The 22,721-nt window shown below is 39.1% G+C and overlaps 1 protein-coding gene across 3 annotated transcripts in view; it reads right to left on the bottom strand.

Annotated features, from left to right (window-relative positions):
• Window positions 1-22,721, bottom strand: part of atrn (attractin) — a 520,815-nt gene that overhangs the window by 303,925 nt on the left and 194,169 nt on the right. For all 3 annotated transcript variants that reach the window (XM_069923525.1, XM_069923527.1, XM_069923526.1), the window contains exons 12-16: window positions 17,129-17,349; window positions 15,036-15,157; window positions 13,029-13,167; window positions 11,497-11,672; window positions 9,110-9,329 (exon numbers count right to left, since the gene is read on the bottom strand). In XM_069923525.1, coding sequence (XP_069779626.1) covers window positions 9,110-9,329; window positions 11,497-11,672; window positions 13,029-13,167; window positions 15,036-15,157; window positions 17,129-17,349 — 878 coding nt within the window. The remainder of the gene's footprint in view (window positions 1-9,109; window positions 9,330-11,496; window positions 11,673-13,028; window positions 13,168-15,035; window positions 15,158-17,128; window positions 17,350-22,721) is intronic.

Raw genomic sequence — 22,721 nt, 5'->3', positions numbered from 1 at the left:
TTTTTTCACACCATAAACCACATTAACCATGATGCACACTTTTTCTTTTTCAAACATATACAGTGCCATTTTCTCCCCCCCCTCCCTCCTCCCATCCCACCCTCCCTACCTCCCCCCCATCCATTTAAAGTACAAAATCTAAGATACATTAAACCAGTTAAACAATGTTGTCATTCAATAAAAATAAACAAGAAATTCCACTGAGTCAATTCTTTTCATTTCCTTCTCCTTTCGTTAATTTAGGTGGTGCATGTCCCCGGTAGGTTTTCGCTATTATGTTTCATGTAAGGCTCACATATTTGTTCAAATATTTCAATATTATTTCTTAAACTATATGTTATTTTTTCTAATGGAATACATTTATTCATTTCTATATACCATTGTTGTATTTTCAAATTATCTTCCAATTTCCAGGTTGACATAATACATTTTTTTGCTACGGCTAGAGCTATCTTAACAAATCTTTTTTGTGCATCCTCCAAATCAATTCCAAATTCTTTGTTTTTTATGTTACTTAGGAGGAAGATCTCTGGATTCTTTGGTATATTGTTTTCTGTAATTTTATTTAATATTTGGTTTAGATCTTCCCAAAATTTTTCTACTTTCTCACATGTCCAGATTGCATGAATTGTTGTTCCCATTTCTTTTTTACATCGAAAACATCTATCAGATACTGTTGGGTCCCATTTATTTAACTTTTGAGGTGTAATGTATAGCCTGTGTATCCAGTTATATTGTATCATACGTAACCTCGTATTTATTGTATTTCTCATCGTTCCAGAACATAACTTCTCCCATGTTTCCTTTTTTATCTTTATATTTAGATCTTGTTCCCATTTTTGTTTAGTTTTACCATTTGTTTCCTCATTCTCCTTTTCTTGCAGTTTAATATACATATTTGTTATAAATCTTTTGATTATCATTGTATCTGTAATCACATATTCCAAGTTACTTCCCTCTGGCAAACTCAGACTGCTTCCTAATTTGTCCTTCAAGTAGGATCTCAATTGGTAATATGCCAGCACTGTATCTTGAGTTATATTATATTTATCCTTCATTTGTTCAAAGGATAATAATCTATTTCCTGAAAAACAATTTTCTATTCTTTTGATCCTTTTTTTCTCCCATTCTCTAAAGGAAAGGTTATCTATTGTAAAAGGGAGTAACTGATTTTGCGTCATTATTAGTTTTGGTCATTGGTAATTTGTTTTATTCCTTTCTACATGAATCTTCTTCCAAGTATTGAGCAGATGATGTAATACTGGAGAACTCCTACATTGTACCAATTTTTCATCCCATTTATATAATATGTGTTCAGGTATCTTTTCCCCTATTTTATCTAGTTCTAATCTAGTCCAATCTGGCTTTTCCCTTGTTTGCTAAAAATCTGATAGGTATCTTAATTGTGCGGCTCTATAATAATTTTTAAAGTTTGGCAGTTGTAAGCCTCCTTGTTTATACCATTCTGTTAATTTATTTAGTGCTATCCTCGGTTTCCCCCCTTTCCATAAAAATTTCCTTATTATTTTCTTTAACTCCTTGAAGAATTTCTCTGTCAAGTGTATTGGCAATGCCTGAAATAGGTATAATATCCTTGGGAAAATGTTCATTTTAATACAGTTTATCCTTCCTATTAGTGTTAATGGTAAATCTTTCCAATGCTCTAAATCGCCCTGTAATTTTTTCATTAGTGGATAATAATTGAGTTTATATAGATGGCCGAGATTTTTATTTATTTGTATACCTAGGTATCTTATTGCTTGCATTTGCCATCTGAATGGTGATTCCTTCTTAAATTTTGAGAAATCCGCATTATTCATTGGCATCGCTTCACTTTTATTTACGTTAATCTTGTAACCCGACACTTCTCCATATTCCTTCAATTTCTTATATAATTCTTTTATTGATAGTTCTGGTTCTGTTAAGTATACTATAACATCATCCACAAATAAACTGATTTTATATTCCTTGTCTTTTATTTTTATCCCTTTTATATTATTTTCTGTTCTTATCAATTCTGCTAGTGGTTCTATAGCTAACGCAAACAATAAAGGTGATAGTGGGCATCCCTGCCGTGTTGACCTGCTTAAGTTAAATTGCTTTGATACATATCCATTTACTGTCACTTTCGCCAATGGTCCCTTATATAATGCTTTAATCCAATTAATATACTTCTCCGGTAAACTGAATTTTTGCAATACTATGAACAAATAATTTCATTCTACTCTGTCAAAGGCCTTCTCTGTGTCTTAAGCAACTGCTACTGTTGGCGCTTTATTCCCTTCTACTGCATGAATTAAGTTAATAAATTTACAAATATTGTCTGTTGTGCGTCTTTTTTTGATAAATCCAGTTTGGTCTAGATTTACCATTTTCGGTACATACTCTGCTAATCTGTTTGCTAATAGTTTAGCTATTATCTTATAATCTGTGTTAAGTAAAGATATTGGTCTATATGACGCTGGTGTGAGTGGATCTTTCCCTTGCTTTAGTATTACTGTAATTATTGCTGTTTCACATGAATCTGGTAAGCTTTGTGTTTTATCAATCTGGTTGATTACTTCCAGGAGTGGCGGAATTAATAAATCTTTAAATGTTTTATAGAATTCTATTGGAAATCCATCCTCTCCTGGTGTCTTATTATTTGGTAATTTTTTTATTATCTCTTGTATTTCTACTATTCCAAATAGCTCTGTTAATTTATTTTGTTCCTCTATTTGTAGTTTTGGTAGCTCAATTTTAGTTAGAAATTCATCTATTTTCCTTTCTTTCACTTCGTTTTCAGTTCGGTACAATTGTTCATAGAATTCTCTAAAGTTTTCCTTGATCTCTTTTGGATTGTATGTAATTTGTTTGTCTTTTTTCCTTGATGCCAATACCATTTTCTTAGCTTGTTCTGACTCAAGCTGCCATGCTAGAATTTTGTGCGTTTTTTCACCTAGTTCATAATATTTCTGTTTTGTCTTCATTATATTCTTCTCCACCTTATATGTTTGTAGTGTTTCATATTTTATTTTTTTATCTGCCAATTCTCTTCTTTTAGTTGTATTTTCCTTAATTGCTAATTCTTTTTCTATATTTACTATTTCCCTTTCCAACTGCTCTGTTTCCTGATTATAGTCCTTTTTCATCTTGGTTACATAACTTATTATTTGCCCTCTAATGAATGCTTTCATTGCATCCCATAGTATAAACTTATCTTTCACTGATTTCGTATTTATTTCAAAATACATTTTAATTTGTCTTTCAATAAATTCTCTAAAATCTTGTCTTTTAAGTAACATGGGGTTTAATCTCCATCTATACATTCTTGGAGGGATGTCCTCTAACTTTACTGACAATATTAAGGGTGAATGGTCCGATACTATTCTAGCTTTATATTCTGTTTTTCTTACTCTATCTTGCATACGAGCTAATAACAAAAATAGGTCTATTCTTGAGTATGTTTTATGTCTAGCCGAGTAATATGAATATTCCTTTTCCTTTGGGTGTTGTTTCCTCCATATATCCAAAAGTTGCATTTCTTCCATCGATTTAATTATAAATTTGGTTACTTTGTTCTTTCCGTTAATTTTTATCCCAGTTTTGTCCATATTTGAATCCAAATTCAGGTTGAAATCCCCTCCTATTAATATGTTCCCTTGCGTATCTGCTATCTTTCCTCTTCTATTTTAAATGGCACATTTTTACTAATTAATATAGCTACTCCTCTTGCTTTTGAATTATACGATGCTGCTGTTACGTTTCCTACCCAATCTCTCTTTAATTTCTTGTGCTCCAATTCAGTTAAATGTGTTTCTTGCTATATCAATTTTTTCTTTTTTCAGTAAATCTAGCAGTTTCTTCCTTTTAATTTGGTTATGTATTCCGTTAATATTTAAAGTCATATAGTTCAGTGTAGCCATTTTATGCTTTGTTTATCTTGCCTTTCCGTTTCTCCATCATTACCTTTCCTTCTTATCCATTTCTGTTTTCTTGTTTTGAACACTTTATAAGACAACATTTCAAAAACATCAAACATTTTCCTTATTCTCCTATTTAAAACTTCTTTAGCCCCAATCTCCCCTTCCCCTCCTGAGTTGTCCTTTATCCCTTGTCGGACAACCACATCTCCCCTCTCCATTTGGATTTGCGAATTCACTCGCAAATGTCAGCTGATTTTGCAGTGACCGTAACTCCTCCCCACCCCGCCCCCCCAGAAAAGATTTCAATTTTCATATGTAACAAAGGTCACTCTTTTAATTCCCTCCTTATTCCCTATATTCCATTTCCTTCACTTATTAATTCTTGTCTATACTCTATATATTTTCCTCTAAATACGGATACATTCATGTATGCACACTATATATATATATATATATATATATACACACTTATACCTTTTTACCCACATACATATAGATCGTGGTCATTTTTACTCTTATTACATGTCTTCATCTCTCTGCTTGTTTTGTAGTTGTTCTGCAAATTTCCTTGCTTCCTCTGGATCCGACAATAGTCTTTTTCCATCAGATCGTTTTCGCTGTATTGAACTCCTTCCTCTTCTTCAGGAGTTCAAAATTTATGTGTCTTTTTAGTTCGCAGTCTTTTCTACACTCGTTACATGTCTTCCTCTCTCAGTCTATTTTGTAATTGTTCTGCAAATTTTTGTGCTTCCTCTGGATCCGAGAATAGTCTGTTTTGCTGTCCTGGAATAAATATTTTCAATACTGCTGGATGCTTTAGTATAAGTTTATACCCTTTCTTCCATAAAATCGCCTTTGCTGTATTGAACTCTTTTCTCTTCTTTAGGAGTTCAAAACTTATATCTGGATAAATGAAGATTTTTTGCCCTTTATACTCCAGTGGCTTGTTGTCCTCTCTTACTTTCTCCATTGTTTTCTCCAGTACCTTTTCTCTTGTAGTATATCTTAGGAATTTTACTAAAATAGATCTTGGCTTTTGTTGTGGTTGTGGTTTGACGGCCAATGCTCTATGTGCCCTTTCTATTTCCATTTCTTGCTGTAGTTCTGGACATCCTAAGATCCTGGGGATCCAATCTTTTATAAACTCTCTCATATTCTTGCCTTCTTCATCTTCCTTAATGCCCACTATCTTTATGTTATTTCTTCTGTTATAGTTTTCCATTATATCTATTTTCTGAGCTAACAGCTCTTGTGTCTCTTTAACTTTTTTATTAGATTCCTCTAATTTCTTTTTTAAGTCCTCTACCTCCATTTCTACTGCTGCTTCTTGTTCTTCCACCTTGCCCATTCTTTTTCCCATTTCTGATAAGGTCATATCTATTTTATTCACTTTCTCTTCTGTACTGTTTATTCTTCTTCTTAAATCACTAAATTCTTGTGCTTGCCATTCTTTAAATGAATCCATGTATTCTTTAATAAGAGAAAGTATATCCCTTGTCTTGCCTTTCCCTTCTTCTTCTATTTCACTGTACTCTGCCTCTTCTTCTTCCTCTGGGTTGGCCATCTGTTGTTTCTTTGTTTTCTTTTTCTTCTCTTCTTTCTTGTTTTCGTTGTCTTCTATGTTCTCCTCTTGCTGCAGGTGTTCTGCAGCTGTCATTGCCGGCTGTGAAGATCGACTCCCCAGCTGGTCCCCCCTCCCGTCGGTGTGTTTTTTTTCATGCGCACCGCGCATGCGCGGTTGCACACTTTTACTCGGCTCAGCGAGCCATTTTTGTAGTCCACTTTCTACCGACCTGAGGGAGCGGATTTCTCTCTCCACCGCAGGCCTCTTCGAACAGGTAAGGCCTTCTTCTTCTTCCGTTGTCTTCTCTTCCTCTCTTCTTACCGTTGGTTTCGATTTTTCTTTTTTTGTCGCCATCTTCGTTCCACCTTTATACTCACTTTACTTTAGTTTTTATTTTTGTGCCTTTATTTTTTTCGACTTTTCTGGAGAGGGCTGGAGTTCACCGTCCGGCCACTACTCCATCACGTGACTTCCCCCGATGACAGCTTTTCTTGATACAAAATTGATGACTTGGACTTGTGCGCAAAGGCACAATTTCCAAATTTGAAAATGACCCAGAACTGGAAGTCATAGTGAAACGTGAAGAGACTATCAATGCTCTTCAATAGGATAAAGGCAGCCAGTGCAAAGAACGGTGGTTTGCAGGACGAAGAAGAAAAGGCAATATAAGAAACGACATCTTTCCAACAGGGGTACAAGAGCAGAAACACCTGGGGCTACTTGCAAATAGTTCATTGACAATAACAGGGCAGGTTACGAAAGAGATTAAAAGTGCATACAGGATCATGAGCTTATAAAGAGAAACAGAAATTTGCCTTTCAGCCCACCATGCCAACCTTTTTCTCCACTTATCCAGATTGTTCCACACTTTGCCCATTTAAGTGCATATCTAAATGTTGGTCAGCATATCTAAACGTTGGTCAGACCACACTTGGATTGCAGCTCTGGTCACCCAGCTATAGAAAAGATATCCTCGATATAGGAAATGGTACAGAAAAGATGCACAAGAATGTATTCAGTACTGGTGGGCTTTAACCATAAGGATGATTAGACATACTCAGATTTTTTTCCTTTTTTTGTGCCTTTTGGCTATGCATGTGGAATTTAATTTTGCATGTATAAATTGGGACAGGACTACTATTGTAATAATGCATTACATAATTTCATTTGCCTTGAGAATAAACAATGGTGGTGAAATGTTTAAGGTTGCCCATTTCGAGCAGAATACACAACAGCGTTAGAGGAACACAGAAGGCCATGCAGCATCCAGGAAAGCAACAGGTAGTTGATGACTTGAGCCTGAGGGATGCAAATTATTAGGAAGGGGTGTGGGGAAGAGAGGAGATAGGGGAAGAATGGGGAAATAGGGGATGGGAAGAGATAGGGAAAGGGGAAGAGATAAAGAAAGGGGAGAGATAGGGGAAGGGGAGATGGGAGATAGAAGGGGAGATGGGAAAGTGGAGAGATAGGGGGAGAGGTAGGGGAAGGGGAGAGATTTGGGTAGGGGAGAGGAGGAAGATATTGGACAAAGGGGGAGATAGAGAAGCGAGGACAGGGAGATGGAGGAGGGGGATAGGGGAAGGGGAGAGATTGGGGAAGGGGTAGAGGTAGGGGAAGGGAGAGATAGGGGAAGGGGAGAGTTAGAGGAAAGAGAGATGGGAAGGAGAGATAAGAGGGAGGTAGGGGAAGGAGGAGATAGCAGAAGGGGGAGGAGCACAGGCTTACAGATGAGAATTGAAATCATTGAGGTGATGATTCAAGAAGACAGCCAATATCATAAAGGATCCCAACATCCTGGTCAACCTTTCATCTTAACCTTTGGTCAGATTCATACCCACCTGTATCTTCAGAGATTTTTAATAATTCTTTTCTATCCTCATTAAAATCCATTGCAATCCACAACAGCACCATTCATGTTATCCATAAGTTAATAATCCTACCTCCTACTTTCACATCCAAGTCTTTGATATAGATCACAAGCAAAGGTTCCAGCATCAATCCCGGAAATACACCTTGGTCATAGACTTCAAATCAGAAAAGCATCCTTCCACCACAGCCTTCTGCTTCCTAAAGTAAAGTTTGAATCTATTAACCCAGCTCAGCTGGATTCCACAAGCTTCAGCTTCTGGACCAGCTTACCATGCAAAACTTTGATGAAGCCCATATGAACAATGTCTCCAGCACGTAGCTCATCATCTGCTCCAAAACTCAAATCAAGTCAGAAAGGCGGGTTTTCCTCTGCATAAACTCACACTGGTGGTCTCTTTGTTTTTTCTTCAATTCTTTCCCCTCCACTGACTTTGTGGCCTTCAGTTACGATCTTGGTCCCCTCCACTGACTTTGTGGCCTGCAGTTACGGGCTTGGTCCCCTCCTCTGACTTTGTGGCCTGCAGTTACGGGCCTGTCCCCTCCACTCTCTTTGTGGCCTGCAGTTACAGGCTTGGTCCCCTCCACTGACTTTGTGGCCTGCAGTTACAGGCTTGGTCCCCTCCACTGACTTTGTGGCCTGCAGTTATGGGCTTGGTCCCCTCCACTGACTTTGTGGCCTGCAGTTACGGGCTTGTCCCCTCCACTGACTTTGTGGCCTGCAGTTATGGGCTTGGTCCCCTCCACTGACTTTGTGGCCTGCAGTTACGGGCTTGTCCCCTCCACTGACTTTGTGGCCTGCAGTTATGGGCTTGGTCCCCTCCACTGACTTTGTGGCCTGCAGTTACGGGCTTGTACCCTCCACTGACTTTGTGGCCTGCAGTTACGGGCCTGTCCCCTCCACTGACTTTGTGGCCTGCAGTTATGGACCTGTCCCCTCCACTGACTTTGTGGCCTGCAGTTACGGGCCTGTCCACACTGCCCTTCTTAAATAAAGGAACAAGAGTTGCTATCATCCTGAATTCTGACACATCACATCACACTAAATCTCATCTGGCCCCAGCTATCTCCACCTTGGGTCCATCAGCAACTTGGGACAAATCTCATCTGGGCCCAGCCATCTCCTCCTTGGGTCCATCAGCAACTTGGGACAAATCTCATCTGGCCCCAGCTATCTCCACCTTGGGTCCATCAGCAACTTGGGACAAATCTCATCTGGCCCCACATTGCCTAACCTCCACCCATAGTTTCCTAGGGGGATCCTCTCTCTCCTGGGCTACTCGCTTGTTCTTATGGAATGTCTTGGCAAGCTCCTACGCTTACTTCTCTAGGATATTTCATAGATCTTTTTTGTTCTCCTAACTTATTGCTTAAGTTCTCCACTACACACTGTATTCCTCAAGATCTCTCAATCCTAGTTGCCAAAACATGCCATATTTCTTTGATTTCCCAAAATAAAACTTTTCCATCACTGATGCAAAGATGAAAAAAAGCTCTCAAGTGTGAGGAATACAAAAAAGAAAGAGAGCTTTTGAATTTGAAATGAGATTGATTGGAGATCTGAATAATATAATTACTTGGGTGCAATAAATAATTTATGATTAGGTTAGGAGTTCCAGAATTTGTAGGAAAAAAAATGAAAGAACACTGGCATTTCTAAGTCAGGATGACGTGTGCTTGTTTTTAATTTTTTTATTCTGTTTCTTAAGGATTGCAGCAAGTTATTCCAGGAATTCAATAAACAATACTTAACTTCTAACTTCCCAGAACTCACCTGGTCTTTCACACACGCTTCCATTCACTAAATTAATGCAAGTAGCTGCTTTCAAACCAGCATAGTTTGGTTCCGCTAAATAGCCACAAAATCCTGCATCACTTGGCTCCTCCACCATCCATTGTAGTGATGTGTTTGTGAAGGGCGACATATCTTCCCAGCACCAATAAGAAACATTTATTTTCCGCAATCCAACCCAAGGGGTTATGCGTGCTTTGTGCTGCAATGATGAACAGATATGTCACAGTTAAGCATAAACATTTTCTGCCAATGGAACAGAGAACAGCCAAGACATAGCTTGAAGTCCACCTACTAATGTCCCCACCGCTGATGCTCATTACCTTCTCAACGCCAATGGTGAAAAGCAGTAAATATATTGATTCCCATACATTTGAACAAATTGAATTACTGGTGGCTCTTATCACCTCAGCATACTGCCAAGTACAACTGATGACTTTTGAAATGCAGGCATCAGTTAAGTCTATTGTGAGATGTGGGAAAAAAAGTCAAATGAAGGGAGTTGAGTTAATATCTGCTGCTATGCATAGTTCCTCTATTCATAAAATAGTGTGATGGAATGAATAATCAATTACTGCCCTGTCATTCCTGTGTAAATCCAGAGAAAATAACTTTAAGTAACAACACAGAATGTTAAACATTTACAGTGTGAAAAGCAAAACTAAGTTCATATTTTTGTCTTTTATTGATAACATTATGTATATTAAATATTTACCAATATTGTATTTTGCCATGCTCTGAGGCCTCCTAAATCACTTCAAAACTAGCAGTTTCAAACAAAATTAAAGAAACTGAGCAGGAAGAAGGGAATACCATCACCAGAAAATTCCCCTCTCCCTCAAATAATTTGTCACATTGATTTGAACATAAAATTTTCATTCTTTCATTGTAACTGAGTCAAAATCCTTTTATACTCCCTTTCCATCTGAATCTTCAAGTAGACAGCTGCAGTTATACAAACTGACTCAACAGCATCTTCAAAGCATTTACCTTTTCAAGTGCGACTATAATTGTGTGTTGCAGAAAATATTCCTGTATCTTGTCAGTCACAAGCTACAAATGCTTTAAATTGGCCAATCAAAACACAAAACAAGAGAAATTGCGAAGTACACTCAGCGTGAAGTGTACTCAGTGCATCTTGAGATATATGCTTTATGAATGCTCTCAACTTTTCTCTGGAACAACACCAGCACACAGCTGTCATTGTCCATCGTTTTACTTTCTTCTCTGTTGGATACCATATTAGAACTATTTTTCTTCCTTTCAGAAGTCTAAGTTCACAAACTCCAACATATCTTAGATTCCAATCTCTCCCCCACTTTCCTTTACTCCCTTCTCTCTTCTATTCCACTCCCTGCCGTGCTTTCACCACTCCTTCTGATATTCCCCATTCTTCCTATCACACCTCAGTGGAGGTAGTTTTGTCCCCCATATCCCCACCTTAATGAATTTTGAGCCCTAAATGGTGCAAACATTTCTTTCACCACCATCATTGCTGCTTCTGTACCTATTTTGCTTGGCCTGAAGTTGGCACACAAGACAGCATGCTGTTTCTCTCATTTTAAGGATTGCACATCCACCTAAATCCTCCTTTTGGAGGATCTCACCACTGTCTATGCTCCCTCTCCCTCAAACGTACTCAACTTGTTGAACTTTGCTCACTAAGAATTAATCCTGAATATCATCTTCAAACCTGTATCTTGACCTATAGACTGACAGCATCAGAACCACAGAACACTACAGCACAGAAACAGACCATTTGGCCTTTCGAGTATGTTCTGAACTATTATTCTGTGTAGTCCCACTGACCTGTACCCAGTCTGTATCTCTCCCTAGCCCTCACATCCATGTATGTATCTGTCCAAATTTTCCTTAACTTTTAAAATTTAGCTGGCAGCTCATTCCATACTTCCACTACTCTCTTTGTGAAGAAGTTCCCCCAAACATTTCCCTTCAACCTTTACTCATGTCCTCTGCTTTGTAACTCACCTCACCTCAGTGGATAAAGCCTATTGCATTTACTCTAACTGAACCTCTTGAGCGGCTGCAGAGGCAGCGGGAGCGCTGGAGGTGAATCCACAGACAGACTGATTTGGAGGGGACTCTCTTTTGCTTCTCTTTCTCTGACGGCAAGGGAGCGCCGGACAATGCTAATGGCGAATCGACTAAAGGCAATTTCATTTTATTACATGGCAATAAATAGTATCTGATTTTGCTTTTTACTTTATATTTCTAGACCCTGCAGATTTCCTGGATTTCGATCAAAGCCCATGGATGCTTTCATTCATATTAAAAATATGTGAGTCGCAATGAGGAAATCTGCTTACTCCAAACTCATGTATCGATTCTGCTCAAAGCATGTTACTTACCAACATGACCTGCAATTCTTTCAGAATAAATTCTACTTTCTTCTGTGATGTAAGTGAGACTAATGCCGCTTTCTGGCCTCTGCAGAACAGTTTTGCATTATCGTAATTATCTTCTGCGGTGGTGATTGTCAGACACGAATTTCCCACTAAGTGCCAGTTCTCTCCACAGATTGTTTCTGCAGTTCCCAAGATGAAAATTAAACACTTCAAAATGAAATGCACTAGATTATATACATTCAGTATTTTCAAACTGACAAGAAAGATACCTGGATCCATCTGTATTGATACACAGACAACCATTTGAGGCCACTTCATGGCAGCTTCCAATGTTCTCCAATTATTCATAAAAGAAACCTTTACATTCATATTTCAGTTGCAAATTCTGAGAGCTATAAAACTCAACTTAATTACGTGTTTATGCTCAAGAATGAAAGGGGATGGTTTATATCATCAGTAAGGTTGTACTTTCAATCACACACCAGGCTGATAATTCCAATGCAACAAAAGCAACAGAAAAGGCTAGATCAGCATAAATATAGCAAAATGAAATTAAGCAGCATGACTTTTTCACATCAAATGTGACAGAATTTAGAATTACTCAAGACAACTTCAATGCCAAATATACCTGTGCGTTGCTTGTGATATCACTGGAAAAGTCCATAGATACTTTATTAAATACTTAAAAGTGTAACATTCAGTTCTGGTTGCCTCATTACACAGGAAGGACATATGTTTTAAAGGGTGCAGAGGAGATTTATCAGGATGTTTCCTGGTTTGGAGAGCAGGTCTTATGAAGCAAGGTTGACAAGAGCGAGGGATCTTCTCTTTGGAGTGACAAAGGATGGGAGGTGACATGATGGAAGCATAATGTTATATGCCTCCCAGAGAGACAATAGCAAATACTAAACAAAATCTGTCTAAGTTAGTGGAGGAAAGTCTAGGAGTTGTCAGAGGTAATTTTTTTTTTTTTTTTACACAGAGAGTGATGGGTGCCTGGACTTGGAGTTGTCAGAGGTAACTATTTTTTTTTTACAGAGCGAGTGATGGGTGCCTGGACTACTTTGCCAGGAATGGTGATGGAGGATGGTACATAGGAACATTCAAAAGACTTCTAGATAGGCACATGGATGGAAAAAAAATAAGAGTGTTATGGGTGTGAGGTAGGGAAGAATTAGATTGTTGTGCAGTGGGTTTAGACAGGTCGGCACAACATTGTGGCTGCAAGGCCCGTACTGTGTTATAATATTGTAAGTTCTATGTTCATGAAAAATAACTGCACTACTTGAGATTTATACAGTAAATTTGCTAATGGTCACTCAAGGAATAATGCAGTTCAAATGATAATGATCCCGTCAAAACTCATTTGATATCAAGTACAAACAGCTGGTCTATTAATAACAGTCATCATTTTCCTAGCAGTTGCTGAAGGAAAACGAACAACTGAGAACCAGCACAGGTTATAAAGGATACCTCAGCAAGGTTTACACATCATAACTGACAAATGATTAAATACTAAAACAAATAAATCCTACCAGGTAATGGGATGCATTCTTGATTCCTGGGTTCCCACTGACAGTTCTGGTCCACAGCACAGCTTTTGCAGCTAGTCAGCTTATTGCAAACATACTCAGGTTTATCTTTTGGACAAGCTTCAAAACTTGTAATAGGTCCCTAAAACAAACAATCACCATCAACACAAAGGAAATAACAAACAATAATGATTGTCCATATCACAGTGTAGACATTTTCTAAAACTCACAATACCAGCAAAAGTTTAAGATCAGGACACAGAAAGATGAACATTATTCCTTCATTTACTTCTCTCCTGATTCAAGACTAATCCTCCCTTGGCCTCTCATCTCAGTCCACAAACACGAGTTTGTTGAAAACTCAGCAACTCAACTCACAATGATCATCTATTTGTTCCTTCATCCTGCAACACACTCATAATTTCATTGTTGCTCTCTTCAAATGTCTCTGACAAACCTTTTTCATTATTGCTCCTTGGAAACCTTCCATGGCACCTTGTCAAACTTGTTTTGAGGAAATTTCCATGAAACACCTGTGACCATTTCGTCTGATAAAGATGGCATATAAATGCAAGCAGCTGTTGCTTTTCTCTCTGCACAGTAATACGAGAAGGTACAATCCACATTCCAGCTCACGATTCATTGCATTTTGCCATTGCCTTTTAATTTAATTTTTAAATCAGCGTCACCAATATCTGAAATAGATTCCATCATTACTCCAGCAAATGGCTCGTTAACGTAGCAGTTAGCGCAATGCTGCTACAGTGCCAGCGATCAGGACTGGGGTTCGAATCCCATGCTGTCTGTAAGGGGTTTGTATGTTCTCCCTGCGTCTGTGTGGGTTTCCTCCCAAGCTTCAAAACATACCGGAGGTTGTAGGTCAATTAGGTGTAATTGGGCGGCACGGGCTCTTGGGCCAAAAGGACCTGTATGTCTTTACCTAAATCTTAATCAAAAGAAATTTTCAGACTTGCTCTACATTTTGAAATAAACTTCAATGCAAGAATTAAACCTTATTTCAACCAATTTACCAGAAGCTAAATGTGGGTCAAATCTTCACACAATTTCTCAGTCTTCCCAAGAGCTGCAAATAATTCTACCTTACATTCTGTTTTTTTTTTAAATACTGCATTATTTTAAATCAATAATCAAAAAAACATGCCACCTTTCATTCAAATATGTTGGATGCAGTTTGGCACAGGGGTCTCAAATTTGCTGATAAACATTAAAATTAATGTAGCAACTCTACTAATCAACTGCAATAAAGTGTATGAGTAAAGACTCAATAATCTCTTTGTTAAGCAAACTGCCCTTGGTTATATCTGCACAATCAAGATGCATTTGGAAGCCTGACATCTGATATTTGCTTTCAATTTTACTATGTTTTTGATGAATGTTTATTGCTTGAAATAGAGTGATTGTTGATCAGACATAAATTAGGATAACTAATGAGCCAACTAAAAACAAGAGAACTGATTTGTTTGCTCAATTCAAGAGATGTATTTGATCTAAAATACTAAATTAGAGTATTTTCAAATTATTCTTAAAGACAGAAAAGCATTGAAGTGCAAATCATTTCACATCTTTCTGACCCACAATTATTTTTGCAATTATTGAATGTGAAAGCAAAGGGTCACTTTTCAGAGAGTACAAGTTCAACTTATGCTCCACAGAAACCTTCTGCTCCTAACTATGATCACCCAAAAACAAAGTAAGCGTTAATGCATAGCTCTACCTGTTGTGAGATAATACTGTCTGGCCCTGCTAGATTCATTTTTTTCAATAGTCACTGCTCATTGTGTGGAAAATCCTTTGTCATTTGAAACCGCTTTACAAGTGGTTTGTTCTGAGTTGAAGATCAGTACAAGTGTGGATCAGATTCTGAGGCACAAGTGACCATCATCATTTCATTCTGACTCTACATAAATTTTACAACATAAAAATGATCCTGGAAGAATGATCGTACTGCTTCATTAAAATACACTCAGGGGGATTTGTTGTAATACTCACAGAGCCTTCTGTGCAGTTACTGTTCTTTGACAAGCACTTGTCATGACACCATTGACAACCATTTGTATTTGCTGTACAGCTGAAGCAATCAGTATACTGATCACACTTTTCGTTATCTGCATCTGTAGGGCAGCAGAGAAGAAAAGAAACATGATTAATTCTTATACAAATAAGATTTGCTCAGTTACTGACATTTTCTCTCGTTCATTTCTATGGAAACCTTGTCTGCCTACAATGTACCAAGATAATTTAAGCTTGCCAGTACAATCTGTGCTGCCAAAAAGACCTAATTATTGTTTCTGCTCCAGGCCACAACCAAACTGAATGATTCAAATAATTTTGTAAACATTGATGATTTCCATATAAATTGATTTTGGTACTGCAGTCCACTTCATATAAATGCTGAAGTGGCACCTTACCCTAAGTGGATTGTATAAGCAGTGTGCAAATCGATTCTGTCACCAGCAAGACACCAGTTATGTGAACCACATTCTATTGCACATTATGGTTTGCCACCACAATTAGTGTTGATTATTTTAATCATTTCTGAATTATCTTTATCCCCCATAAACATCACATCATCAAAACATTTAGTTCTGTGTTGTACAACAAAGAATTTCTTCACAAATAAATTAGAAGATTTAATTGATGTACAATTGAAACAAGAAAACTGACTCCCTATTAAATTAATGGAAGGAAGAACTACTCAGCTCACATCTGCCCTGGATGTTTCCCCAGCTCTTTCCCCCCCCCCCACCCAACCCCCGACTCAACAAGGATGGGTTTTTTTTTTCCCTCACCTAACACCCCACCAGATTCTGCATCCAACATATTCTTCTTCTTCATTTCTGCCACCTACAGCAGTAATCACACCACCAGACACATCTCCCCTTCTCCCTTCCCTCCAATCAACCACTGGTACTTACCCCTGTGACAGCAAGATATTCTATATTTGCACTTATGCCTCTTCCCTCACCCTAATACTTCGCCTGTGAATCTGTAGGGGTCATTTATAGCATCCAGATGCTGCCTCCCCAACAGCAGGGTAACCAGACACAGATTGGGGATCTCTTCCTTTAGCTCCTTCGGCAATTTCAGGGATATCTTAGTAGCCAACCACATCAATCTCATGCCCCACTTACTGCCAGGTTGAGGCCACTCATAAATTGATGGAAAAACACCTTGCATTCTGTCTCAGCAATTTCCAACCAGATAGCATCAATAGCAATACCTCCATTTTCGGTTAACCCCCCTCCCTCGGTCTCTCATTTTCCTTCATCCCTCTGATTCTCTGTTCCCTTTTCCTATCAAGTAGCCATCTTTCTCAGCAATCTGCACCTTCCCTTATCACATCTCAGCTCTTTTCTCTCCTCTCTCTCTCGCCTGTATCTGCCTGTCATCTTGCTAACCCGTACTCCTCCACATCTCCATCTTCTCAATCAAGCATTTGCCTGACTTTCAGCACATTTGAAGGAGAAGGCCTGAAATGTTGACGAACAAGATGCCTAGAGACCTGCACTAGACCCCACCATCTGGTGGGGTCTTAAAGATGCCACAAGATCTCAAAACTTGTTGCCATTCATCTGAACTTCAGAATGTGTAACTTGTAAATGGAATGGCCTGCAGGGTAAATGTGTGCTTAACTAACTTATAAATGGAAAACTGGAAAAAATTTCAAGATATACTGTAAGAAACACCTGTTTGCTTAAATGTGACCAAGCTCGAGGGAAACAGGAACTTTCAAAACATAAAGGATGCATTGCTGTGGTCCTAAATCTTCTGCAGTGTCCTGAAGACTACAGAAGGCAATTTGCAGCATAATTTCTTAGATTGAAGAAACTAAGCCTGTATCTTGAATGAATCAATCAATTGAAACCTTTGGAACAACAGAGAGAAAAATGTTTTTCCCAACACTTGTCAACTTTGAGAAAGAGAGTATTCTGACAAGGTTGCCAAGCATCTAAAATTTCAGCTGGAAGACAGCATCCAACCAAAGATGTTGCAAGCATCAAACACAATCAAAAACAAAAGTATTAATGCAAAAGTGATAAGATTATGTTACACCAAAAATGATGAAAATAATTTAAGCTCACAGGTATTGTTTGAACATGTTTTCAAAATCTGTTTCTTTTCTTCTGTGGTTGCCATTTCCCAGGGCACACATTGTAACATGGCAGTGCTCCAAACACAATGGACTCCAGGTCCTGCACTAATACACGATGCCTCATTAGAGAAATCTTCGCATTTGGCTGGTGTGAACATAAGCACATCACTCAGCAGAAGACTGTTGAAACCACCAAAAATATACATTGTGCTGAGAAGAGAAAAAACAAAAAATACATCAGAATCCTAGTTGCATCAGTAATAGTTCACAACACAATGCAAAGGATAACATCCTTAGTAGCGAAAGGCTATTCCATATCTTCTCCATCCAGAAAATGTGGTAAGAATCTACATAGAGTTCCACTTTACCCAATTATGTATTGCTTCAGGGAATACTAATCCTGTCATCTTTTGTCCACACCCATTGCCAAAACTGCAGAGAATTTCCAACATACTCTGCTTTAAATTTGTGCAGATTTTCAAATCCAACAGGTACATACATAAAAATTATGAAGGGATGCAAAATTGAAGACATAAAATATATTTTCTAACAGGTTCTGGCTCAGCTACCTGTAAAAGTTAGACTTTTCCGTGCTTTTTCCAGTTCAGAATGGTTTAAACTTTTTTTTGGGGGGGGGGGGACCCAAAGCAAAAGCATGGCAGATGGGAAGGTAATGTAGATATTAAAGTGAACAATGTCAGTTGATATCCCTCACCTCCAGTGACGTTTTTTTACAGGAATCATTGTCTTCCGAGGGCTCACAAAGTTAGCGAGAACCTCTATCACACCGTAAGCAGCATCTTCCAGCTACTCCAGTTGGGAAAGAGATCCAAGAGTATCGGAACCAGAACCACAAAGCTGAAAACCAGCTTCTTTCCATGGCCAGTGAGTCTGCTGAACAACTGATGAAACCCTCTATGACTCTACTATTAAAAAATATTTATTTTAATATTTTTATGTATGTATTGTTTCTCTGCATGTGTGCTATGTCAGTATGTGTGTTGCAGTGTTTCACACAGAGGACAAGAGAACACTGTTTTGTCAGGTTGTACTTGTACAATGGAATGATAAATAAATTCGAACTTGAAAGTCAGAAACCAAGGAAAGTCTGATAAATTACACTGCATTTATTTTAATGCAAGAAGCCTGACAGATAAGCCAGATGAACTCAAGGCATGCATTGGTACATGAAAATGGAATATTATAGCCACAACAGACATGTGGCTAAGAGAGGGGAAAGACTGACAGTTCAATATTACAGATACAGATATCATGTGTAATAAAAGAGATTTTTTTTAAAGTAGTTCTAATTAGGGAAAACATTGGGCAGTACATTGTGAGGATATTCTTGGAGGATTCATTCAATGAAGCTAAATGTGTGGAAATGAGAAATAAGAAGGGATTGTATTATCAGCCACTCTCATCAATGGGAAGTAGAGAACCAAATAAGTAGGAAAATCAGAGAGCTTAAAGAATAGGGTGGTAGTAGTTGGTTATTTCAACTTCCCTCATATTGTCTGAGATTCCCATAATTCAAAGGGCTTGGATGCAGAAGAATTTTCAATAGTAGGTGATTTTAACTTTCCTTATATTGACTGGGGCAGACAAAATGCAAAAGGATTCATGGCGTGAAGCGATTAGTGTAAAGCCTTTACAGCGCCAGCGATTGGGATCGGACCTGGGACCGCGCTGTCTGTAAGGAGTTTGTACATTCTCCCCATGTCTGCATAGGTTTTCTCCGGGTGCTCCAGTTTACTCCCATCTTTCAAAAATGTACTGGGTAGGTAAATGGGGAGTAAATTGGGCAGCACGGACTCGTCGGGCCAAATGGGCCTATTGCATGTCTAAAAAAAATTAGATGGGGCAGAATTTGTTATGTGCATACAGAAAGTTTTCAGGCTTCAAGGTCACATAATAACACATTAAATTGAAACATACATGATACATTAACTTTTGTGGGCTGTAAGGCAAATAAAGAGTCGCCATGAGCCCAGTGCCCTGAACAATAGTCAAGTTTATTGTCATCTGATTGCATGAGTCTTCTCTTTGGCTTGGCTTCACGGACAAAGATTTATGGAGGGGTAATGTCCACGTCAGCTGCAGGCTCGTTTGTGGCTGACAAGTCCGATGCGGGACAGGCAGACACGGTTGTAGCAGTTGCAAGGGAAAATTGGTTGGTTGGGGTTGGGTGTTGGGTTTTTCCTCCTTTGTCTTTTGTCAGTGAGGTGGGCTCTGCGGTCTTCTTCAAAGGAGGTTGCTGCCCGCCGAACTGTGAGGCGCCAAGATGCACCGTGTTTGAGGCGATATCAGCCCACTGGCGGTGGTCAATGTGGCAGGCACCAAGAGATTTCTTTAGGCAGTCCTTGTACCTCTTCTTTGGTGCACCTCTGTCACGGTGGCCAGTGGAGAGCTCGCCATACAACACAATCTTGGGAAGGCGATGGTCCTCCATTCTGGAGACGTGACCTACTCAGCGCAGTTGGATCTTCAGCAGCGTGGATTCGATGCTGTCGGCCTCTGCCATCTCGAGTACTTCGATGTTGGAGATGAAGTCGCTCCAATGAATGTTGAGGATGGAGCGGAGACAACGCTGGTGGAAGCGTTCTAGGAGCCGTAGGTGATGCCGGTAAAGGACCCATGATTCGGAGCCGAACAGGAGTGTGGGTATGACAACGGCTCTGTATACACTAATCTTTGTGAGGTTTTTCAGTTGGTTGTTTTTCCAGACTCTTTTGTGTAGTCTTCCAAAGGTGCTATTTGCCTTGGTGAGTCTGTTGTCTATCTCGTTGTCGATCCTTGCATCCGATGAAATGGTGCAGCCGAGATATTAAATGGTGCAACTGGTTCACCGTTTTGAGTTTTGTGTGCCCGATGAAGATGTGAGCGGGCTGGTAGTCATGGTGGGAAGCTGGCTGATGGAGGACCTCAGTTTTCTTCAGGCTGACTTCCAGGCCAAACATTTTGGCAGTTTCCACAAAACAGGACATCAAGCACTGAAGAGCTGGCCTTTGTTTTTGTACAGGGTGATGATGATGGCATCACGATGGTCCTGAGGCAGCTTTCCTTGGTCCCAGCAGAGCTTGAAAAACTCATGCAGTTTGGCATGCAGAGTTTTGCCGCCAGCCTTCCAGACCTCTGGGGGGATTCCATCCATACCTGCTGCTTTGCCACTTTTCAGTTGTTCAATTGCCAACCCCACAAAAGAGCATTCCCCAAAACACGCAAACATAACACACATACAGACAAACAATACACACGTAGGACAAGTACTCATGATTACAAAGAAATATCGTTTCATGAATATGAGTCTCAGATGGTTAGCATAGGTAGTTCCTTTGGTCGTTCAGCATTCTCATTGCCCAATCAAAAATATAAGAATGGTTAACAGGTTAAAGTTTTAAATTGAGGCAACTAATTTTGAAAGTAATTGATGGGAACTTGCAAAGGTTCACTGAGAGAGGCAGTTTTCAAGTAAAGGGACCTTGTCAGCAGGAGGCTTTTAAATAGGGAGTTCAGGGCCAGCATGTTCTTGTTAAAGTAGTGCAAGGCTGCCAAGATTGGTTAAACTTGGTTGGTGAGGGATATTGAAACTTTGGTCAGGAATTGGCATGCAATGCACTGACATGTATGAGCGCACTTAAAAGAAAAATTGCCAGGGCAAAAAAGACATATGATAGTTCAAGCAGATAAGGTTAAGGAGAATTGGAAGTGAGTCAACCACAGCTGATGAGTGAGAGACAAAATAAATATTTTTCATTTCTATTTACCATGCAAAGGGTTCTGGAAGGTGTAATGGAGGATTTAGATCAGCTTATGCAAGAATGTATACACGTGAATCAGATGACATAATCTAAATTCCACAATGGGGCCCAGAGATGCATATGAATCAGAAGACATAATCTAATTTACACCATGAGGCCCAGAGATGCAGCTGTCTTTTGTTGGTCGCAGACTGTCAGGAGACCTTGAAGATAAGTAACCATTTATTCAGGGTGATGGGCTATGAGTAAACAATTTTTGGGTAATATAAGCCATGGTCCCACTGCTGAAGTTTCAGACTCTCTGAGGGGTGGAAATGGCTCTCAGCAAGAAGAAGAACTTCTAGAGTCTAGCTAACGTCCCGGTCGAGGGAGGTGGAGAAACTGCTACCGGCGCCCCGACAACCTACTACAAGTGTGCGGTCATTGCCTCCCTTCGGCAGTTGGGACCAGTCCAGGCATTAAGTATAATCGGGAAGGGCTTGCATATTGTAGTTTGAAATCAGCTTTTGAATTTGTAATAAACATTTGTATAAATTGAACTGCTCTCGGTGTGGGTGTCTATTTTCTTTTGGTAGCTCAAACACTGTGACCAATCAAAAACGAACAAAGTGAGAGGTACAAGTTTACCCAGGACAGAAGGTAAGGAATTGAAGCTAATGAATAATAGTATCTTGGATCATATCCCTATTAAAGAAAAGAAGATGTAGAGTGGATAAATACCCAGGGGCTAATGAAGTATATCCAATGACACTGGAGGAAGGTAGGGGGAAAAAAACTGCTGCAGGTCTGGCAAATATATTTGGATCTTTGGTAGCCACAACTGAGGTACCAAAACTTGGTGGATGGCTAACATTGCCCTTTTATTGGAGGAGGGCTCCAAGGATAAGCCAGGGAACCACGGGTCATTGAACTTAACATGACTGCTGAGAAAGTTACTGGAAGAGACAGGATATCTCAGCTTTTGGAAAGACACGGACTGTTTAGTGTGGCTTTATGCATCAGAAATCTTGTTTTATAAATTGGTGACTTTTGAAACGGGTGACCATGAGGATTGATGAGGGCAGGATGGTAGATGCTGTCTACTTGGATTTTAGCAAGGCCTTGGACAAGGTTCCACATAATGGGCAGGTTCAGAAGGTAACCAATATACTTTTAACAGCATCCTTAAAACTGCCATTAAACTACACTAACTGCTCATCTGTCCCGTTGCTTTTTGTGGAAAATAACTGGATTAAAGTGGGAAAAACAAGACATAAAAACTAGCTGACAGGTTGAAAAACTTTCGAGGACAGCATGGGGATAGTAAATGCAGAGTTGGATCAATTGGGCATGGTTGAAGCTCATAAATCCTTTACTAAAAAAATAATTGAAGCTTTGAAATAATTATGGAACATGGAGATGCCAACTTGAGAGAGTGCAATTCTGGATCTCCTTTTAGGGAAGGAGACAGGGGAAGTGATAGAAATGTATATAAGAGAATACTTTTGATCTGGTGATCATGATGTCATTAGTTTCTAAATAATTATTGAAAGGGATAGAGTTTCTAAATTGGACAAAGGCCAATTTTGATGAAATCTGAAATGATCTTGCAAGTGTGGATTTGGGCAGTTTGTTTTCTGACAAAGCTGTGCTTGGTTAATAGGAGGCCTTCAAAGGTGAAATTCTGAAAGTATAAAGTTTGTATGTCGCTGTCAGTATTAAAGGCAAGACAAATCAGTACAAGGAACCTTTGTTTTTGAAAGATATTGAGGCCCTCATTAAGAAGAAGAAGCTGCACAACTTAATTAGGTAGTTGGAGTGTAAAAAAATGCAAGAAAAGAC

The sequence above is a fragment of the Narcine bancroftii genome, chromosome 3, assembly GCF_036971445.1.
Source record: "Narcine bancroftii isolate sNarBan1 chromosome 3, sNarBan1.hap1, whole genome shotgun sequence".
Lineage (NCBI taxonomy): Eukaryota > Metazoa > Chordata > Chondrichthyes > Torpediniformes > Narcinidae > Narcine > Narcine bancroftii.
Note: the sequence above shows the minus strand (reverse complement) of the source record. Positions and strands in the feature narration are given on the sequence as shown.